Raw genomic sequence first — 19,403 nt, forward strand, 5'->3', positions numbered from 1 at the left:
TTGTTTGTTAGTTTTGTATTTTTTGATGAGATAAACAAAGTGGTAATAATAGTGGAGTTTCATCCTCCTCAGCATCATTACCTTTGGGTACTGGCCGTGAGGAAGTCGTGTTCAATGTCGCTGTTGAAGCAGAAGAAACTAACACACAAATAAACAACAATGTTATGTTTAGATGAAGATGTTGACATATCAGATTGATTGCAGTGCTTTATGTTTTTCAGTTCAAACTCATTTTTTAGGCTGTTTTAAAAGTTGTGTGAAAAGCAGATCTGGTTCTAATTCAAAGGTCTATATTTACCTGTCGATGGTGCTGCACTAGTTTGTGCCTGGCCAGCTACAGAAAAAGAGAGATGAACAAAGTCTATTACAGTTCCAGAACGGATTTCTTCATTTGCATGGTCTTTCCCACACTGAGAGTGATATTCAAACGGATGGTAAACAAAAATTAGGTTTTCATTCTCTAAACCATTCGCCTTCAACATGCTAAGAAAGTGGACTGCATAGATTGCAAGCATGAAGAGAGTGGAACAAAACTCAATGTCTGACATTGAGAACAGGCCAATTAATTTAGCCCATGCAACCAACTGGGCAAAAGTTACAAAGTTCTAAATGAAGCTTAATGTACACATTAGCTGCCTCCCAATTCACTTCCCCCAAAGAGATTGCCTGCTCATTAGTCTTCAGGCATCAGGAGCCGCCTTCCGAAGGGGGGAGTAATGTCATGTTTAGTCTGTTCTTGTTTTGTTTTCAAGGACTTTTAGCATGCGTCTCTTTCATTTCCTGCCTTCTCATCATTAGTTGTCATGCCTATTCATTGTTTCATTAATTAAAGCATGAATAAATGTGTTTGACTCACCTTGGCAGATGACTCCAGCATCTTCACCATGCACACAGTCATGTGATCCCCATGCATTTGATGAACAGTTTGTCAGTGTTGATTCATTCCCACGGCACTGGACATCATCCAACCATATTTGTCCAGAACCTTGTCCAAAATAAGCAGAACTCTTTGCCTCTATAACACTGCCACAGCCCAGTTCTCTACACACCACTGCTGCGTCTATAGAATCCCACAGATCATCACACACTGTTCCCCATGTTCCATTGTGGAGAACCTCCACTCTTCCAGAACAGAGGTTGGGTCCATTCACCAACTTGACAGCTATTAATCACAAAACAATATAAAGAGAGAAAAACAGGTCATTAGGTTTTCCGTTTGTTAATTTTTGTTTGTTAGTTTTGTATTTTTGATGAGATAACAAACAAAGTGGTAATAATAGTGGAGTTTCATCCTCCTCAGCATCATTACCTTTGGGTACTGGCCGTGAGGAAGTCGTATTCAATGTCGCTGTTGAAGCAGAAGAAACTAACACACAAATAAACAACAATGTTATGTTTAGATGAAGATGTTGACATATCAGATTGATTACAGTGCTTTATGTTTTTCAGGTCAAACTAATTTTTTAGGCTGTTTTAAAAGTTGTGTGAAAAGCAGATCTGGTTCTAATTCAAAGGTCTATAATTACCTGTCGATGGTGCTGCACTAGTTTGTGCCCGGCCTATTACAGAAAAAGAGAGATGAACAAAGTCTATTACAGTTCCAGAACGGATTTCTTCATTTGCATGGTCTTTCCCACACTGAGAGTGATATTCAAACGGATGGTAAACAAAAATTAAGTTTTTATTCTCTAAACCATTCGCCTTCAACATGCTAAGAAAGTGGACTGCAGAGATTCCAAACATGAAGTGAGTGGAACAAAACTCAATGTCTGACATTGAGAACAGGCCAATTAATTTAGCCCATGCAACCAACTGGGCAAAAGTTACAAAGTTCTAAATGAAGCTTAATGTACACATTAGCTGCCTCCCAATTCACTTCCCCCAAAGAGATTGCCTGCTCATTAGTCTTCAGGCATCAGGAGCCGCCTTCCGGAGGGGGGAGTAATGTCATGTTTAGGCTGTTCTTGTTTTGTTTTCAAGGACTTTTAGCATGCGTCTCTTTAGTTTCCTGCCTCCTCATCATTAGTTGACATGGCTTTTCATTGTTTCATTAATTAAAGTGAAAATAAATGAGTTTGACTCACCTTGGCAGATGACTCCAGCATCTTCATTGTGCCCACAGTCATGTGATCCCCATGCATTTGATGAACAGTTTGTCAGTGTTGATTCATTCCCACGGCACTGGACATCATCCAACCATATTTGTCCAGAACCTTGTCCAAAATAAGCAGAACTCTTTGCCTCTATAACACTGCCACAGCCCAGTTCTCTACACACCACTGCTGCGTCTGTAGAATCCCACAGATCATCACACACTGTTCCCCATGTTCCATTGTGGAGAACCTCCACTCTTCCAGAACAGAGGTTGGGTCCATTCACCAACTTGACAGCTATTAATCACAAAACAATATAAAGAGAGAAAAACAGGTCATTAGGTTTTTCGTTTGTTAATTTTTGTTTGTTAGTTTTGTATTTTTGATGAGATAACAAACAAAGTTTGGAGTTTCATCCTCCTCAGCATCATTACCTTTGAGTCCTGGCCGTGAGGAAGTCGTGTTCAATGTCACTGTTGAAGCAGAAGAAATTAACACACAAATAAACAACAATGTTATGTTTAGATGAAGATGTTGACATATCAGATTGATTGCAGTGCTTTATGTTTTTCAGTTCAAACTAATTTTTTAGGCTGTTTTACAAGTTGTGTGAAAAGCAGATCTGGGTCTAATTCAAAGGTCTATAATTACCTGTCCGTGGTGCTGCACTAGTTTGTGCCTGACCTATTACAGAAAAAGAGAGATGAACAAAGTCTATTACAGTTCCAGAACGTATTTATTCACTTGGATGGTATTTCCCACACTGAGAGCGATATTTGTACGGATGGTAAACAAAAATTTGATTTTTTTATTCTCTAAACCATTTGCTTGCAACATGTTGGATTTCCGCCAGCAGCCATATCACCCTGTAGCCCAACACTGGTTGCCCACTGAAGCTAAGCAGGGTTGAGCCTGGTTAGTACCTGGATGGGAGACCTCCTGAGAAAACCAGGTTGCTGCTGGAAGAGCTGTTAGTGAGGCCAGCAGGGGGCGCTCACCCTGTGGTCTGTGTGGGTCCTAACACCCCAGTGTAGTGATGGGGACACTATACTGTCAAAGAGCACCGTCCTTCGGATGAGACGTAAAACCGAGGTCCTGACTCTCTGTGGTCATTAAAAATCCCATGGCATTTCTCATAAAGAGTAGGGGTGTAACCCCAGTGTCCTGGCCACATTCCACCCATTGGCCCTTACCAATCATGGCCTCCTAATAATCCCCTTACATTGAATTGGCTCTATCACTCTCTCTCCTCTCTCCACCTATAGCTGGTGTGTGGTGAGCGCACTGGAGCCGTTGTACTGTGGCTGCCGTCGCATCATCCCAGTGGATGCTTCACACTGGTGGTGGTTGAGGAGATATGAGTGTAAAGCGCTTTGGGTGTACAGTAGTACATATGAAAGCGCTATATAAATGCCCGATTCTATTCTATTCTATTCCCCAACAATCTCATAATATTATTTTATTATATTATTTTTATATTATTTATTATTTTATTATACTATTGTATTTAATGTTTTTTTTAGTGTAAATGATTTAATTTGATTGGTAACAGCCCTATAGTGTCTTAATATTTCTAATTGAATATATTGATCAAATGCAAAATTTTGAATTGAAAGATGAAGCATACTGTACTTTTAATAACATTAGGAAAGAAATGCCCCTTTTAAAGGTAAAAAAAAAAAAGCCCTCGGGGTAAATATCACAAATATGCAGATTTATATATGTCAAAGCTGATAGAACAATGATGAGAATATTGCTTCAGAATAAATTATTTTTATAAATGTATTTTTCCAGACAAGCATTTTTTTTATAAACCCTTTTAGAGTAATAGTTTGGGTTAAAACATTCTGACATAAAAAGTGAAGAATACACGTGATTGGAAAGAAAGTGAGGCTTTGTTTTTCATTGATAATGTGTTTCTCTAAAAACAATAAGCGAACCGGTATGGAGCTTCATGAGAAATTGCGCTGCGTACTCGATACATGCTTTAAAGCTTCAGGGTCATATGTAACATCAGTACTGAACAGTAAGGAGTATGGATTATTACTCAGCAGTTTGCTTTACTCCACAGGACAGGATGATTGATTTACTCCAGGAAACACATCCTCTGGAGGATTATGTGGAGGAATTCTTGGAGCTGTCTCAGCTCGTTCCCTGGAATGATGACAAACTAAAGGGCTGTTTTTGGAGTGAGCTTGGCAAGCACCTCTTATTAATAATGCCTATGGGGAACTCCAGCTGCACATTGCAGCAGTTCATCGATTATGCATTGTGGTTTGGGGGTTCCCCATGTGACTGTAGGGGTGGTTGAAGAGGATTGTTACATCTTACATTCCAAGGTCCATCCACCCAGAGGTCGTCCTCACCCCAGAGCCTACACCCACGGCAGGGTGTTATTTCTGCTGGTTCTGCTCAGACCCAAGTCTTCCTCTTCTTCTTCGTCTCTGCTGGTCCAGTCCTGTTCCAACTCGTCTTTGTCACAGATGGTACTGTCCATCTTTAAATGTCATTCATTGGTGCAGGTCCTACCCAGCTCAAAGCATTCATTGCCGCTAATGATATGCCCAGCCTCTACCCTGCTTAGATCAGCCTTGGGCTTCAGATTCGCCAGCTCAGCCAAGGGGTGTCAACTCCTGTGCTCCACCTCCGACCTCCAGGCCGTCGTCCCCTCAGCTGCACCGTGCTTCCTCGCCCCACCGGCTCCACCTTGGTCTGACATCACTTTGTCTGCGCTGCAGAATTTCAAGCCTTCCGCTGCGCTTTCGGGTCTCCATCCCTTCGGCCCCATCTGGCTCCGACTTCCCTCTAGCTCCTCGATTTTCAGTTTCATTGAACCTCTAAAGATAATGTATTACTTGAGCTTGGGTATGGTTGAGGGGCTTTATAGCTCCCCCAAATGCAGGCTGTGGTGAGGATGAAATTTCTCTTATGTGCACGAAATTTGGAATGGTCATTGATGACGTCATATAGGACAAAGTTCACTTGGTTTCAACCCACTCCACCCAACAGGAAGTCAATGTTTTTATGATCCTTGTTATTAAAAAATAAATTAAAATAACATTTTGGAGGTTCTGCAAGGTGAATGTATTGCAAACTTATAACTAAACCATAAATGTAACAAAAATCATAACATTATTAGATGGCAAAATGTTGATATGGTTATCACATTCTCATCTTGCTATGGTTACTATGTCAATCATAACAATTTCATGATTCACAGGACTATAATTTAGCGGATTCACTCCCACATTTAAATGCAGTTATCACTCCTTACACTTTACAGTGTGAACGTAACCACTGGTCTTTTAGAACCATGAAAAACAAAACTATTAGCGCTCCCATTAAGCCATCCCTTACTTACCATGTTCTGCACTCTCACTAAAACTCTCGTCATAAACACTGAAGTTGTCCACATCTGCACTGTGAATCTCTTATTTACATCGCGTCTAGACTTTGACTGTTTATGAAGGGATTTTCAAAAGTGTAAAGCTTGTGCTGATTCTGAACATTTGAGCGAATTCTCCGCATGGTGACTCCGTAAAACGCCTCTGATTGGCCACTGTGTTCATGCGCTTAATATGTCTGTGATTGGCTACAATGCTCAACGCTGAAACAACACAATATAAGTAGTTTTGTTTCGTGTCCTATAGTGCCCGGACTCAACTGTACGAATTAAATTTATACCATTTTACCAACTGCATGCATGTTAATTGAAAAACATTTCCACCTAAATGGCAGCTATACAAGGAAATATCTGACAAACACAATAGGTATGGAATGGAAAAACTGGTTTAAGGTATTGTTGAGTGATTAAGACACAACACACGGTTTAAGGTGTTGTTGATTCTAGATAAAGTCATAGTCTGCCCACATTTGTAAATAAAGGCACTGATCAGATTATATATATATGAAGAGTTCAGATGCAAAAGCCTGTAAGTGCCATCTGAAAATTTCTTCTAGAATGATCATTTTTATCAAGCTTGAATATTTAAGTTCAGTAATTTCACTTAAATGACAATAAATAGTTAATTTTAATTGCCATTTAAGTGAAATTACTGAACTTAAATACATGAGCTTGATAAAAATGATCATTCTAGAATAAATTTTCAGATGGCACTTAGAGGCTTTTGCATCTGAACTCTTCATTATATATATATATATATATATATTGTAACAGTCACCGCCTGTCACAGGGTTTCTTTTAGTCCACTTGTGGGTGCTATTTGTTTCCTAGCCACTAGGGGGATACAAGAGAGCACATTGTATGAGATAAAACAGGAAGCAGTAGAGTAAAGCCTGGTTCACACCGGACGCCGAAGCGGCGCGGAACGGAGGCCGCTTCCTTTCGGCGCCCATGTTAACCTATGGTCTCGTTCACACCAGACGCGGAGCCAACCTGCCGCAGCCGGCCCGCGCCGTGAAGCGCCAGTTTCGGCGTCTGGTCTATTTTTTGCGCGAGCCGTGAGTGATCCGCGTCAATTCCGGCAGGAAGTCACACCAAGAAACATGAGACAATCCGGTCAATTGTCAAAATATAAACAATTTTCAAAAATTTAAATACCGCGAGTGACAAATGCGATCATATTTGTGTATCTAAACAGACTAGAAAGATGAAAACAAACAAAGAAAAAACACAACAAAATAGATTTAATAAATTTAAATAGAGGATGTATATTTCAACGGTATATCTACACTACTACTGTCTACCATATTCTCTCTCTGGCTGCGTGTGTGTCTCGACAACGGATTAATAAAAGAAGTGTACAAACTTCTTGGTTACAGAAACATGGTGTATTCATTTTATGAGGTTATTTACTTACCCATGATGTAAAAAAATAGCTCTGAATAAACAACAACTGAGCAGAAGCGCTTGTAGACCGCCACGGAGAATACGTGTCTGGTGTGAACAGGCAGGCGCCGGACCGTGCGTGATTTTCCGTTCCGCGTCGCTTCGGTGTCCGGTGTGAACCAGGCGTAAGGTCTGTTTGATGCTGCCTCATGGTTGTTTGCTTACTGTTTACCAATCCTGTTTGATTCCTGCTAAAAAGTAAGTTTAATTGTTAGTATGAATTGTTTGGGTGAGCTGATGTGGAATCCATATAGTTTAATTGATGTGTTTGGTGTTTTCTTGTAGAGGATTTGTTTGGGATGTAACTATTGCTCATCAGCTGTGGATCCTGCTAAGTGTTATGTGACCAAACACCCTGCTTATACTACTGAAGCACTCTTTTCATTCGTTTGCTGGGAAACCTTACAACTCACCAAACAACTAAGCGTTGGACAACCTTCTAATTCATCACCATCCACTTTTGCACCTATGTTCAAACTATATATATATATATATATATATATATATATATATATATATATATATAATTTTTTTTTTTTTTCAGTTTACTCTTTACCACTTATTTTGTCAAATGTTACATAGGAGAAATGGGGTTCTTTTGTACATATAGGATTATTGTTTGTAAAGTGGGAGATTGTGCTGAATAGGATTGCATTTAATTTTGCTGTACTCTTTTGTATAATGACAAATAAAGATTTTGATTCTGATTTTGATATGAAACAGTCTCTCCGCTTTCAAATTCTGTTCATTTTATCACAAAATCCAAATAATAAATACAGTTTTGCCGCACTTTAATGTCTCTCTAGGTCGTCCTCAGACGAGCCTTCCATCGTTGCCTCCAGTCATCCCGATTCTCCATGCATCTGGCCAGTTCGTTGGTGTTCTGGGCTCCTGCATCCCTCTTGAGTATGTCCACGTATGTTAGCGTGGGACGTCCTCTTGACCGATGGCCATGTGTTGGTTCCCATAGCACCAGCTTGCTGGCTGGCAGCTCTCGATGCCTTCGGCAATGTCCTGCAAGTCTCATTCTCCTCACAGCAATCTTGTTGCTCACTCTTGGTACTCCCTCATACAGGATTTTGTTGGTTACATGCGCACTCTTGCTGATGTTAAGCACTGCACGCAGCATCCTGGTGTAGCACCCGTCCAGGGACTTCTCTAGGGTTGGATTCAGGGTCCAGCATTCACTGCCATAGAGGAGAACGGACTCTACCGTCGCGTAGAAGAAGCTGAGTTTGATTTGGCGGGAGAGGTTGGAGTTCCATACACTGTTCATGCCGTTCAGGGCCCTCCATGCCTCCTAATGTAGTGCAAGTGAAAACGTGCCTTCCTCTTTACTACATTACTGAACAAAATGAACATGAGTGAACAGAAAATATCTTGAAAGATACTGTCCAACTTACCGAAATCTGCATCATGTCCCTCATGTAATCACTCAGTCAGTGTTTCAACCGCAGAAAGATGTAAATAAAACTGCTTGTAAACTTGTCCCATGTCACTCAGAAAAGCCATTAGTTGATCATTAACTTAGTCAGCAAGAGTGCACTCGCCACCAAGTGGATAGGGGTGAGAATTACAGTCATAAGTTACAATCAGATAGATATTCTAGAATGATCATTTTTATCAAGCTCATGTATTTAAGTTCAGTAATTTCACTTAAATGGCAATTAAAATTAACTATTTATTGTCATTTAAGTGAAATTACTGAACTTAAATATATCAAATATTCAGTGTAATCTGTCAAAATGATGGACGATTTTCAGATTTTTTCGTCACAGTGTCCATGGTAACTAATAACTGGAACAAAGGAACACAGAAAACTGAAAGTCCAATATGAAAACGATACCAAAACACAGGCAAAACGTGACTGAACTCCTCCCTTCCGGAAGGTGACTCATGGCGCCTTAAATGAAAAATTAAGTTCAGGATAGTGGAGGAGCAGAGGATTTTCAAAGTGGAGCAGAAGACCACCACAGCAGAACTGACAACCCCTATGGAGGAGGGGACGCTGGGAGAAGCCATGGAGGAGCGAATAGTGGAAGGGCCCATGGAGTGGATTGGGGAAGAATCCATGGAGGAACGGATGGCCACCGAGAGTTCAGAGCGAAACGGGTGCCAGCCAGGAGGAAGGTGACCCACAGCGGAAATGATGGAGGTAGGAGCCATGGTGGAAACTTGGGCCTGTCCGACTGAGGTGACACAGGGAGATGGTGGGTCCCAGACGATGTCCGATTAACAGAGAGACCCGGCGACAATGATGAACCTGGAGACTAAGGCGGAGTCCCGGCGTCGAGCGGCCAAGGTGGAGCCAGGGGCCCAGAGGACTGAGGCGACGCGGATGTGAGTGAGGACAGCAATGGAGCTTGAGGACAGCCCAGCTGTCACATGACAAAAGAACGAACGACTCAGACCAGAAGACTTGAGAGGTGGGTGAAATTACTTGAATAAAGATTCATTCATTTTGCTGAAGCGATTTAAAGATCCATGTCAGTAAAATGATCTGATCTTCCTATCACTAAGGTAAAAATGACACGTGACACACATGGGGTTTTTTGTTTGTCTACACACACTTGGTTAGGGCCGTGTGCCACCCACTGTAAGTTTTGTGTTTGGCTAGATAGAGTAGTCTAGTTAGGACATCTTTGACACTGAAGATTTTTTTTTCTTTTCTCTACTCTTTTGATTTTGCTTGTCAGGTTAGAATTATAACGTCAGCTAGAATTGGTTTTGTTTTGTTATTTCATTCCTTTGGAGCCGCCCATGTACCTTTTCCCCTCTCTGTGTCTTTGTTATTTGTTCTATTGTGAATATGCACACTTGATCACATTTCTCAGTATTCCAGCACTTTTCCAACAATTTGTATATAATAAACCAATGTTTTTGCACCATACTTTTTCAGTCTGTTATTTTTTGCTACCGCTCAATAATTATTAATAATAATTTAAATATACATTTTGATGTTACAACCCTCACCAACTGGGGTCAAATGGTACAAGAAATGGATTTTTATTATCAAAACTGTTTGCCTGCTATGTACTAAGAAGTTGACCACAAAGATGCCAAGAGTGAGGCTGTGCCTTTATATATTGGAACAAAACTCAGTGTCTGACATTGAGACCAGGCCAATTTATGTAGTCCACGATACTGGGCAAAAGTTGCAATGGTATAATAATTTAAGCTAAATGTACTCATAGCCTTTGATCTACTTTTCCTCAGATCAAGAAGGCTGATATGACCACACAAATCTACTCAACATTAGTATGTTCATGTCATTGGTGAGACTGAGCATAAAGCATAATGCAGCATAAATGTTTTATATAATTGTAAAACTTTGTAAAACTCATTATGTAAAATTAAATTATCAAAAGTTTTAGATCGGTAAGATTTTTAATGTTTTTAAAAGAAGTATCTTCTGCACACCAAGGCTGCATTTATTTGATTAAAAATACAAACAAAAACAGTCATATTGTGAAATATTATTACAATTTAAAACAGCTGTTTTCTATGTGAATATATAGTAAAGTGTAATTTATTCCTGTGATCAAAGCTGAATTTTCAGCATCATTACTCCAGTCTTCAGTGTCACATGATCCTTCAGAAATCACTCTAATATGATGATCTGATGATCAAGAAACATTGTTGAATTTTTATTTCATGATGCTATGATGAATACAAAGTTCAAAAGAACAGCATTTATCTGAAAATGGAAAGCTTTTGTAACATTAAACACTACCCTTCAAAAGTTTGGGGTCAGTAAGAATTTTAATTTTATTTTGGGGGGAAAGAAATAAAATAAATCAATACTTGTATTCATCAAGGATGAGTTAAACAGATCACGTGACCCATCGACAGCGATGCCAGCATAGTTTTCGGCTCTGCTCGCATGGTCTTATTTTTTCAATAATCCTTTAACATACTTAAAATACTTCGACATCTATCTCATCATGAATCCTTCCCTAAGCAAAGAAGCACGGAAAAGGGAAAATGAACAATCGCCCATAAAGAAAAAATTCAAGGATTCTGCCATCTCCAAGGAAGAACTCGATGCAGCTATTGCTAATGGAATAAAGCTAGCTCTCCAAGAACAACAACGTGGTCTAGATGTGGCCGTAGCCTCCGCGGTCAGGGAAGCTGTGGACTCTATTCTTGTCCCAGCACTACGTGACTTGCGAATGGAAATCCAGAAGACTAATGAAACTGTGAAGGAGATCAGCAGTGAACTTGAGAAGGTAGCCAAATCTACTAAACGGACTCAAGACCGAGTGGAATCTGTTCAGACGGCTGCACGAGAGGACAGGCGATCGGTTATCGAACTAAAGACACAGCTAGACCAGCTCACCACAAAGTTGACAGACCTGGAGGACAGGGGAAGAAGAAATAATGTAAGGCTGGTTGGCTTACCAGAAGCAGTGGAGGGTTCGGATGCAATCGGCTACCTGAAAGATAATCTTCCCAAGTGGATCCCCTCATTGGTGGGCCGAGACACTGACATTGAACGGGCTCATCGTGTGTATGATGGAGGAGAGGCTAAATCCAACAAGCCGCACACCCTCATCTTCAGATTACTCTGTTGGCAAGACAGATCGGCTATCCTGAACGGGGCACGTCAAGTTTATCCAGTGAAGTTCGCTGCCAATGGCGCGCACGCATCCGCTCACCTGCTCACGCCTCCCGCTCCTGCTTCGGCGCCAACAGCCGGCACTATCCAGTTCTTCCCCGACTACAGTCCAGCGACAACAGCAAAGAGAAAGAGCTTTAGTTCTACCATGAACAAGGGTAAGGGCATGGGCCTGGAGCCATTCCTCATCTATCTTCCGCGGATAAAACTGCAGTATAAAGGCGAAAAGAAGATGTTTGATTCCCCCCAGGCCGCCGAAGATTTTATCAACTCTCTTCCGCGGAGGTCCACCTTTACACCGTTACGGCGAGATGGTGGTGCTACTGACGCAGCCTCAAACCAGACCGAAGAAAACAACCACAGGGATCCTCCTCACGCCAGAGAAGGCAATTTAGTGGACATGGAGGAACTATCTTAGATCACCTAACAAGTTATGTTGCAATGGTCAATCTCAGGGTCCTACAAGGTATGATCTAAAAACAAATACACTAAATTAGCCTTGCTAACCCAATTCGAGAGGTGACGAATGTATTAAGATTATGTGGGTTTATCTGATTCTATTGCCATGCGTTGTGGTAGATTGGTCACGTATCAGAAAATGTTTATATTCTTACAGACCTACGGATTTTTGCCTTTGTTTTTGTATATAGTTTATCCCATCCCTTAATCCGTCTCTTGATAAATCTAATTCAGATGCAATAGGTAATCCTTCTTCTAACTTATTGAAGTCGCTTCTCAAAGATTTAAATCTTGTGGATATTTGGCGTATACAGAATACTACTGCTAGAGATTACACATTTTTCGCCAATAGACATAAAACATTTTCCCGGATAGATTATATTTTTCTTAGCCCAACCCTTATTGCAGGACATACGTCCATTACTATCTTACCAATTCTACTATCTGATCACTCTGCAATTTTATGCAACATCGATCTGCCCAACATTAAGACAAAGCCCCCCAGGTGGCGTTTAAACACATCTTTACTAACTAACTCTGGATTTCTTAGTTCGCTCAAAGTACAACTAAAATATTTTTTAGATATTAACACAAAGGGTTGCTCTAATCCACAAGTTTTATGGGACGCCACAAAGTGTTTTATTCGTGGTTTCTGTATTTCATTCTCCTCAACTTTAGCTAAAACAAAAGCTTCCCAGATCACAAATCTTGAAAACAAAATAGGATCATTAGAGAACCTACAAAAACATAGCTTTTCAGATGATCAGTCCAAACTGCTGGCATCCTTAAAAGATGAATACAATACATTGGCCGTATCAAAGGCGGAATTTATCTGGCATAGAACCAGACAAAAGTACTATTTTGAAGCAGAGAGGCCTAGTCATCTACTGGCTCTTATGCTTAAGGAATGTGAAACAAAAGCTCTGTCACGGTTTTGGTCTGGTTTTGTTCTTGTTGTGTTTGCTTCCTTGTCTGTCATGTGATCCCTTGTAGTCATGTGATCCTGCCATGTGTCTTGTCATGAGTTTATTGTCTGATTGTTTGATCATTGTTCACAGGTGTCCCTTGTCTAGTCATTAGTCTTGTGTGTATTTAAGCCCTCATGTTTGCCGTGTGTCGGGGTCTTGTATTGCTGATGTAACCACTTAGTAAGTTCATGTTCCTGAGTTTGTGTTCGCCATGCCTTGCCATGTTTTTTGTTTCTATGTCTGATTCTGATTTTCATTAAACTGCATATGGGTTCTACATACGCTTGCTTCAGTGGACTAAGTTACATAATACAAGACCAACCATGAACCCAGCAGCTGCACTCCTAAATCTACGGCAGGGGAATCGTCCCCTGGAAGCGTACATTAAGGATTTTCTATGTTTCACGGATCAGGTATCTTGGGATGAGACTTATTTAAAATGGTGCTTTCAAAATGGATTGGATGATGAACTCGCTGAGTTAATGCCTTCATTTGATCACCATTCTACACTATGCCAGCAAATAGACTTTATTTTGTTTTTAACTGGTTCTAATTACACAGTGGGTGAGGTGGAGAACGTGAGGTTTGATGAAGAACCCCACAACTCCACAATATTCGCCATGCCTGAGTCTCTCCACGCCATGCCTGAGTCTCTCCACGCCATGCCTGAGTCTCTCCACGCCATGCCTGAGTCTCTCCACGCCATGCCTGAGTCTCTCCACGCCATGCCTGAGTCTCTCCACGCCATGCCTGAGTCTCTCCACGCCATGCCTGAGTCTCTCCACGCCATGCCTGAGTCTCTCCACGCCATGTCTTCGGACAAAATGGCTGCCGCTACATCTGAGCCTTCAATGACAGCCACACTCACCATTTTTGCCACAGCCATTTGGTGTGTGTGGTCGGCCTGTACTGCGCCTGACCACGCCTCGTCTGCCCAGCCAGCGCCTGACCACGCCTCGTCAGCTCAGCCAGCGCCTGACCACGCCTCGTCAGCTCAGCCAGCGCCTGACCACGCCTCGTCAGCTCAGCCAGCGCCTGACCACGCCTCGTCAGCTCAGCCAGCGCCTGACCACGCCTCGTCAGCTCAGCCAGCGCCTGACCACGCCTCGTCTGCCCAGCCAGCGCCTGACCACGCCTCGTCTGCCCAGGCAGTGCCTGATCTCACCACGTCTGAGCCAGTCCTATACCCCCTGGCTCTCCCCAAGAAAATTTTGGGAGGGGGTAATAGGGTCATTGATGGGACCATGGAGGCTGCAACGCCATGGTCTCCCACACAGCCGGATCCGCCCTGGTCTCCCACACAGCCGGATCCGCCCTGGTCTCCCACACAGCCGGATCCGCCCTGGCCTCCAGCACAGCCGGATCCGCCCTGGCTTCCTGCACTGCCGGATCCACCCTGGCTTCCTGCACTGCCTGATCCGCCCTGGCTTCCTGCACTACCAGATCCACCCTGGCTTCCTGCACTGCCGGATCCGCCCACGCTTCGTCACGGCCCTGGTCCGCCCAAGCTTCGTCACGGCCCTGGTCCGCCCAAGCTTCGTCACGGCCCTGGTCCGCCCAAGCTTCGTCACGGCCCTGGTCCGCCCACGCCTTGCCATGGCCCAGGTCCGCAAGGCCCAGGTCCGCCCACGCCATGCCACGTCCCATGTCCTGTCCCCCTGCACGGACCTGGCCCACCATCCCTCCCCCAAGACCGCCTCCGCTCCACCACCCACCTGAACTTTTATGTTTTGCAGGGCGTCGGGAGACGCCCTTAGAGGGGGGGATTCTGTCACGGTTTTGGTCTGGTTTTGTTCTTGTTGTGTTTGCTTCCTTGTCTGTCATGTGATCCCTTGTAGTCATGTGATCCTGCCATGTGTCTTGTCATGAGTTTATTGTCTGATTGTTTGATCATTGTTCACAGGTGTCCCTTGTCTAGTCATTAGTCTTGTGTGTATTTAAGCCCTCATGTTTGCCGTGTGTCGGGGTCTTGTATTGCTGATGTAACCACTTAGTAAGTTCATGTTCCTGAGTTTGTGTTCGCCATGCCTTGCCATGTTTTTTGTTTCTATGTCTGATTCTGATTTTCATTAAACTGCATATGGGTTCTACATACGCTTGCTTCAGTGGACTAAGTTACAAGCTCACATTCCAGCAATAAATACACCTGAGGGCAAAATTACTACTAACCCGAGGCCATTAATAATGCATACATTTTATGAAAACTTATACAAATCAGAGATTTCTTATGATGATGCTACCAGTTAACTTTTTCTTGATATACTAGAGCTTCCCTGCCTCAAGCAAACTGACCAAGATGATCTGGAAACTGCATTAGAGCTGGATGAACTACACAGAGCTGCAAAATGTCTCAAAGGCAAATCGCCTGGCTTGGATGGCCTCCCTCCAGAGCTTTATCTAGAACTATGGGACATGGTGGGCACACTCATGCTGAATTCATTTAACTTTGCAGTCAGAAGTGGGACCTTCCATAGAGACCAAAAAACAGCACTCATCCCCTTACTCTTGAAAAATGCTCTAATTTTAGACCAATATCTTTACTTACAAGCGATCTCAAGATATATGCCAAAGTACTCGCTCTGCGCCTGGAAAAAGTTATTAAATCTCTAGTCAATGAGGATCAAACAGGATTTATCAAGGGACGCTATGCATCTGATAACATGAGAAGGTTGCTACACATTATAGAGGTTGCAGAGACACACCCAAATCCTTGTGCCTTATTTTCACTCGACGCAGAGAAAGCCTTCGATAGGTTAGAGTGGAAATATATGTGGGCAGTTTTGCAACGTTTTGGTTTCAGGCATAATTTTATAGCAATGATCAAGGTGCTATACCACTCACCTTTAGCAAGTGTTCTAACAGGTGACATAATCTCTTCTCCTTTTACCCTGCAGCGTGGTACAAGACAGGGCTGTCCACTCTTAATTTGTCTTTCTCTGGAACCTCTAGCACAAGCCATTAGGCAATCTACAGCTTCCCCTATGGAAATTGGTCATCATAAGCATATTATCTCTCTGTATGCGGATGATACAATCTTGTTCTTAGATAACTTTGACACCTCTATTCACCCAATTATTAAGGAATTTGATCATTTTAGCAGCCTGTCAAGACATACTATTCTCCAGGGTAGCAAACAAAACAATTAAAAATAATTTTGGCCCATCATTGTTAACTCTATTCAAGTGTGGAAGAAAGCAGAACGGTGGATGGGCGGCCCACCTAAATTCTGTCAGAACACGCCACTCTGGCATAACCTGAGGTTACTATGTGGCAGCAAACCATTCAATCAACCATCTTGGTCATCCCTTGGGGTGAATACATTAGGTGATATATACGATACTCAAGGTCTTTGCTCCATTCAAGATTTAAGAACACGCTTTTCGCTTCCTGTGTCCTCTTATTTTGTTTACCTTCAGCTAAGATCTGCCTTTAAAACGTATGGAGTTCCCTGGAATTCTCCTCTCCCTTCACATCCCATGTTACAATGGATTGCACCATTACTGGGCAGATCTTCTGTCTCTTTAATATATAGTGCACTGATTCAGCACAGTGCCAAGGCTTTGCCAATTGAATCCATATGGAACAGGGAGTTGGGAAGTTTAAATATAAAATTAGATTTGGAGAGAATATGGTGCAATTTAAGTATGACTTCTAAGAACCTAGCTCACCAACTAATTCACTTCAAAACCATACATAGAGCCTACATCACACCTTATAAGAGAGTCCAGATGAAATTACAACCTACTCACAACTGTCATATATGTAACACTGCTACACCTGGAACGTTTTTACACATGTTTTGGGAGTGTCCAGTTATCTCTAAGTTCTGGTTGCATGTAAGTTCAGTTTTAGCGGATATACTTGACATTTTTTATGTTCCCAATCCTGGTTTCTGTCTCCTTAATGATAATTCTGATATAAATCTAAAGCAAATTCAGCTCAAAATGGTATTTGCAGGGTTTACCTCTGCAAAGAAAACAATTTTGAAAAATTGGTTCTTTCCGGATATGTGTATGAAATCATTCTGGATCCATAGCCTTGTCAATATTGACAACGTTGAACATACAACTGCGCGACTCAATAAGGCGCGACCAGTGACTGTACAAGCTTGGAACTCTTTCTCATCTAAGATAATCTCTTGGACCAGGGACAACAGCTAGGCAATCATTGTTGTGAAACACCTGCCAAAAATTATAATGTTAGAAAATATTCTATTTTAAATAAATGCTGTTCTTTTGAACTTTCTATTCATCAAAGAATTTTGAAAAAAAAATTGTACACAACTCTTTACAACATTGATAATAATAATGCATGTTTTTTGAGCATAACATCATATTAGAATGATTTCTGAAGGATCATGTGACACTGAAGACTGGAGTAATGATGCTGAAAATTCAGCTTTGATCTGAGGAATAAATTACATTTTAAAATATATTCAAATAGAAAACAGTCATTTTAAATTGTCATAATATTTCACAATAATACTGGGTTTTTTTTATTGTTTTTTTATCAAATAAATGCAGCCTTGGTGAGCAGAAGAGACTTCTTTTAAAAACATAAAAAAATCTTACCGATCTTAAACTTTTGACCAGTAGTATATATATATATATATATATATATATATATATATATATATATATATATATATATATATATATATACATACATACATATATATTATTACTATTACATACACACTGAATATGTTTACTGAACATTTTAATGTTGATGGACATGACAAAGCCTTTTGCTTTATACATACCACAAATGCTGCCAACAAAACTTAATTTTTATTGAACCTTGAACATTCTTTTAAAAGGGGATAATTCCTCCTGAACAAATCTGGTGGAAATGCTGAAATTTGAGTCAACTGAACACAGTCTGGGAGCAGCAAGAATGAGTGTAAAAATTACCTGGTGTTGGTCCATTGATTATTCCGCCTGTCAAATAAGAATATACGCATTATGCTTTAATAATAGGAAAGCATAGTTAATTCACTTATTTAAATCAGTCATTTTAATGCCAGATTATTGATCACACTTCTGTATTGCTAGTGCTGTAAAAGCCTCACCATTAATCAGCAGCAGCAGAGACACACACAATGAGATTAGAAACCTCATTATGAGAAACTTCACCTCCTGCACCTGCATATTTATATGAACACAAACACACACATGCATATATAAAATAAAATTTAAAATAAAAAAGTGTATATTTAGAAACATATTATATAACAAATAGTATAAAAACATCACAAAAAGTGCAAATACAACCTTTGGAAAAAGCATTGGTGTATTTACAGTACATAAAAAATAATTATTACTTTGAAAGAAAAATCCATTAAAAGCAGATGGGATGAAATACAGAAAAGTGATTTTACCAGAGATAAACGCAGAGCAGAGCAAACTTCAACGGCTTTACCAGAATATAGGGATGCTGAACTGCAGGTGTCAGAATCTGAGCAGTGCCTTTATTTATAAATGTGGACAGGCCATTACTTAAACTGTGTGGTGTGTCTTAATCCCTCAACAATGCCTTAAAGCAGTTTTTCCATTCCACACCTATTGCATTTGTCAGATGTTTCCTTGTTTAGCTGTCATATAGGCAGGAGTGTTTTTTAATGAATGTGCATGCAGATGGAATGGGCCCAGTTGGGTTCAGACTGAACAAACTTCCTTGTGGGCTCACCTCCACCTGTTACAGGAGGTTGAGTGACACAGGCTAGATAGAGTTGACCTCTCCTACACCCACAGCTCATGCTCTGGAACCTGGATACACTGTAAAAAATGATTTGTTAGTTTGACTAAAAAAAGTAAGTTACCTGGTTGCCTTAAAATTTTAAGTTCATTGAAACTAAAAATGTGAGTTTTTACAACAAATGATTTTGTTGTTTCAGCTATTATTTTGTTATCTGAATCAAAGATTATTTTTTAACTTAACGTTGTTTTGTTGTCATAACTTAGGATAAAAGATTGTATCAATTTATCCAAGCAATCAAAGGGATTAAGTTTACTTACAAATTTAAGTTCACTCAACTTAATTTAATATTATATGAACAAACTATTTTAAGTTAACTCAACTTAATCTTAACTACATATAGTTTGTTGTAACAATTAACTAAGAAGTTTGCCTTAAAATTATGAGTTAAGTCAACTTCAACACAACTTAACATGACAAAAGCTTTTTTGTTAAAACAAACCATAATTATAGCACAATAAACCATAACTTTAACATTTATTATAACATTCACAAAAATATGAATTCATTGAATTGTCTGACAAGTATATCTTAGTATAAATGAGTAGGCCTATGACAGAATTAACTGCTGTTTGGAAAAAACCCAAAAGGTTACAAAGACATCATTGAAGTAATCCATGTGACTCCAGTGGATTAACCTCAAGTTTATGAAGCGATGT

The 19,403-nt window shown here is 40.8% G+C and overlaps 1 protein-coding gene and 1 long non-coding RNA gene across 2 annotated transcripts; both read right to left on the minus strand.

Annotated features, from left to right (window-relative positions):
• Positions 1-81: 81 nt before the first annotated feature.
• Positions 82-1,019, minus strand: LOC311071127. Its single transcript, XR_014603762.1, has 3 exons — positions 857-1,019; positions 299-334; positions 82-138 (listed from the first exon to the last, which is right to left on the minus strand). It is a non-coding gene; the product is annotated as an uncharacterized lncRNA (long non-coding RNA).
• A 22-nt stretch (positions 1,020-1,041) lies between these two features.
• LOC311070408 (scavenger receptor cysteine-rich domain-containing group B protein-like) lies at positions 1,042-18,388 on the minus strand (the record flags this gene model as incomplete). The annotated part of the gene is made up of 10 exons (XM_084094233.1): positions 18,368-18,388; positions 18,059-18,131; positions 17,901-17,927; positions 2,745-2,777; positions 2,528-2,566; positions 2,085-2,390; positions 1,527-1,559; positions 1,310-1,366; positions 1,087-1,162; positions 1,042-1,054 (listed from the first exon to the last, which is right to left on the minus strand). Exons 2-10 carry the CDS (start codon positions 18,105-18,107, stop codon positions 1,042-1,044), a joined length of 633 nt encoding a protein of 210 aa, XP_083950359.1. The 5' UTR covers positions 18,108-18,131; positions 18,368-18,388.
• Positions 18,389-19,403: the final 1,015 nt, after the last annotated feature.

Source organism: Abramis brama (genome assembly GCF_963993115.1).
Source record: "Abramis brama genome assembly, chromosome: 20".
Classification (NCBI taxonomy): domain Eukaryota; kingdom Metazoa; phylum Chordata; class Actinopteri; order Cypriniformes; family Leuciscidae; genus Abramis; species Abramis brama.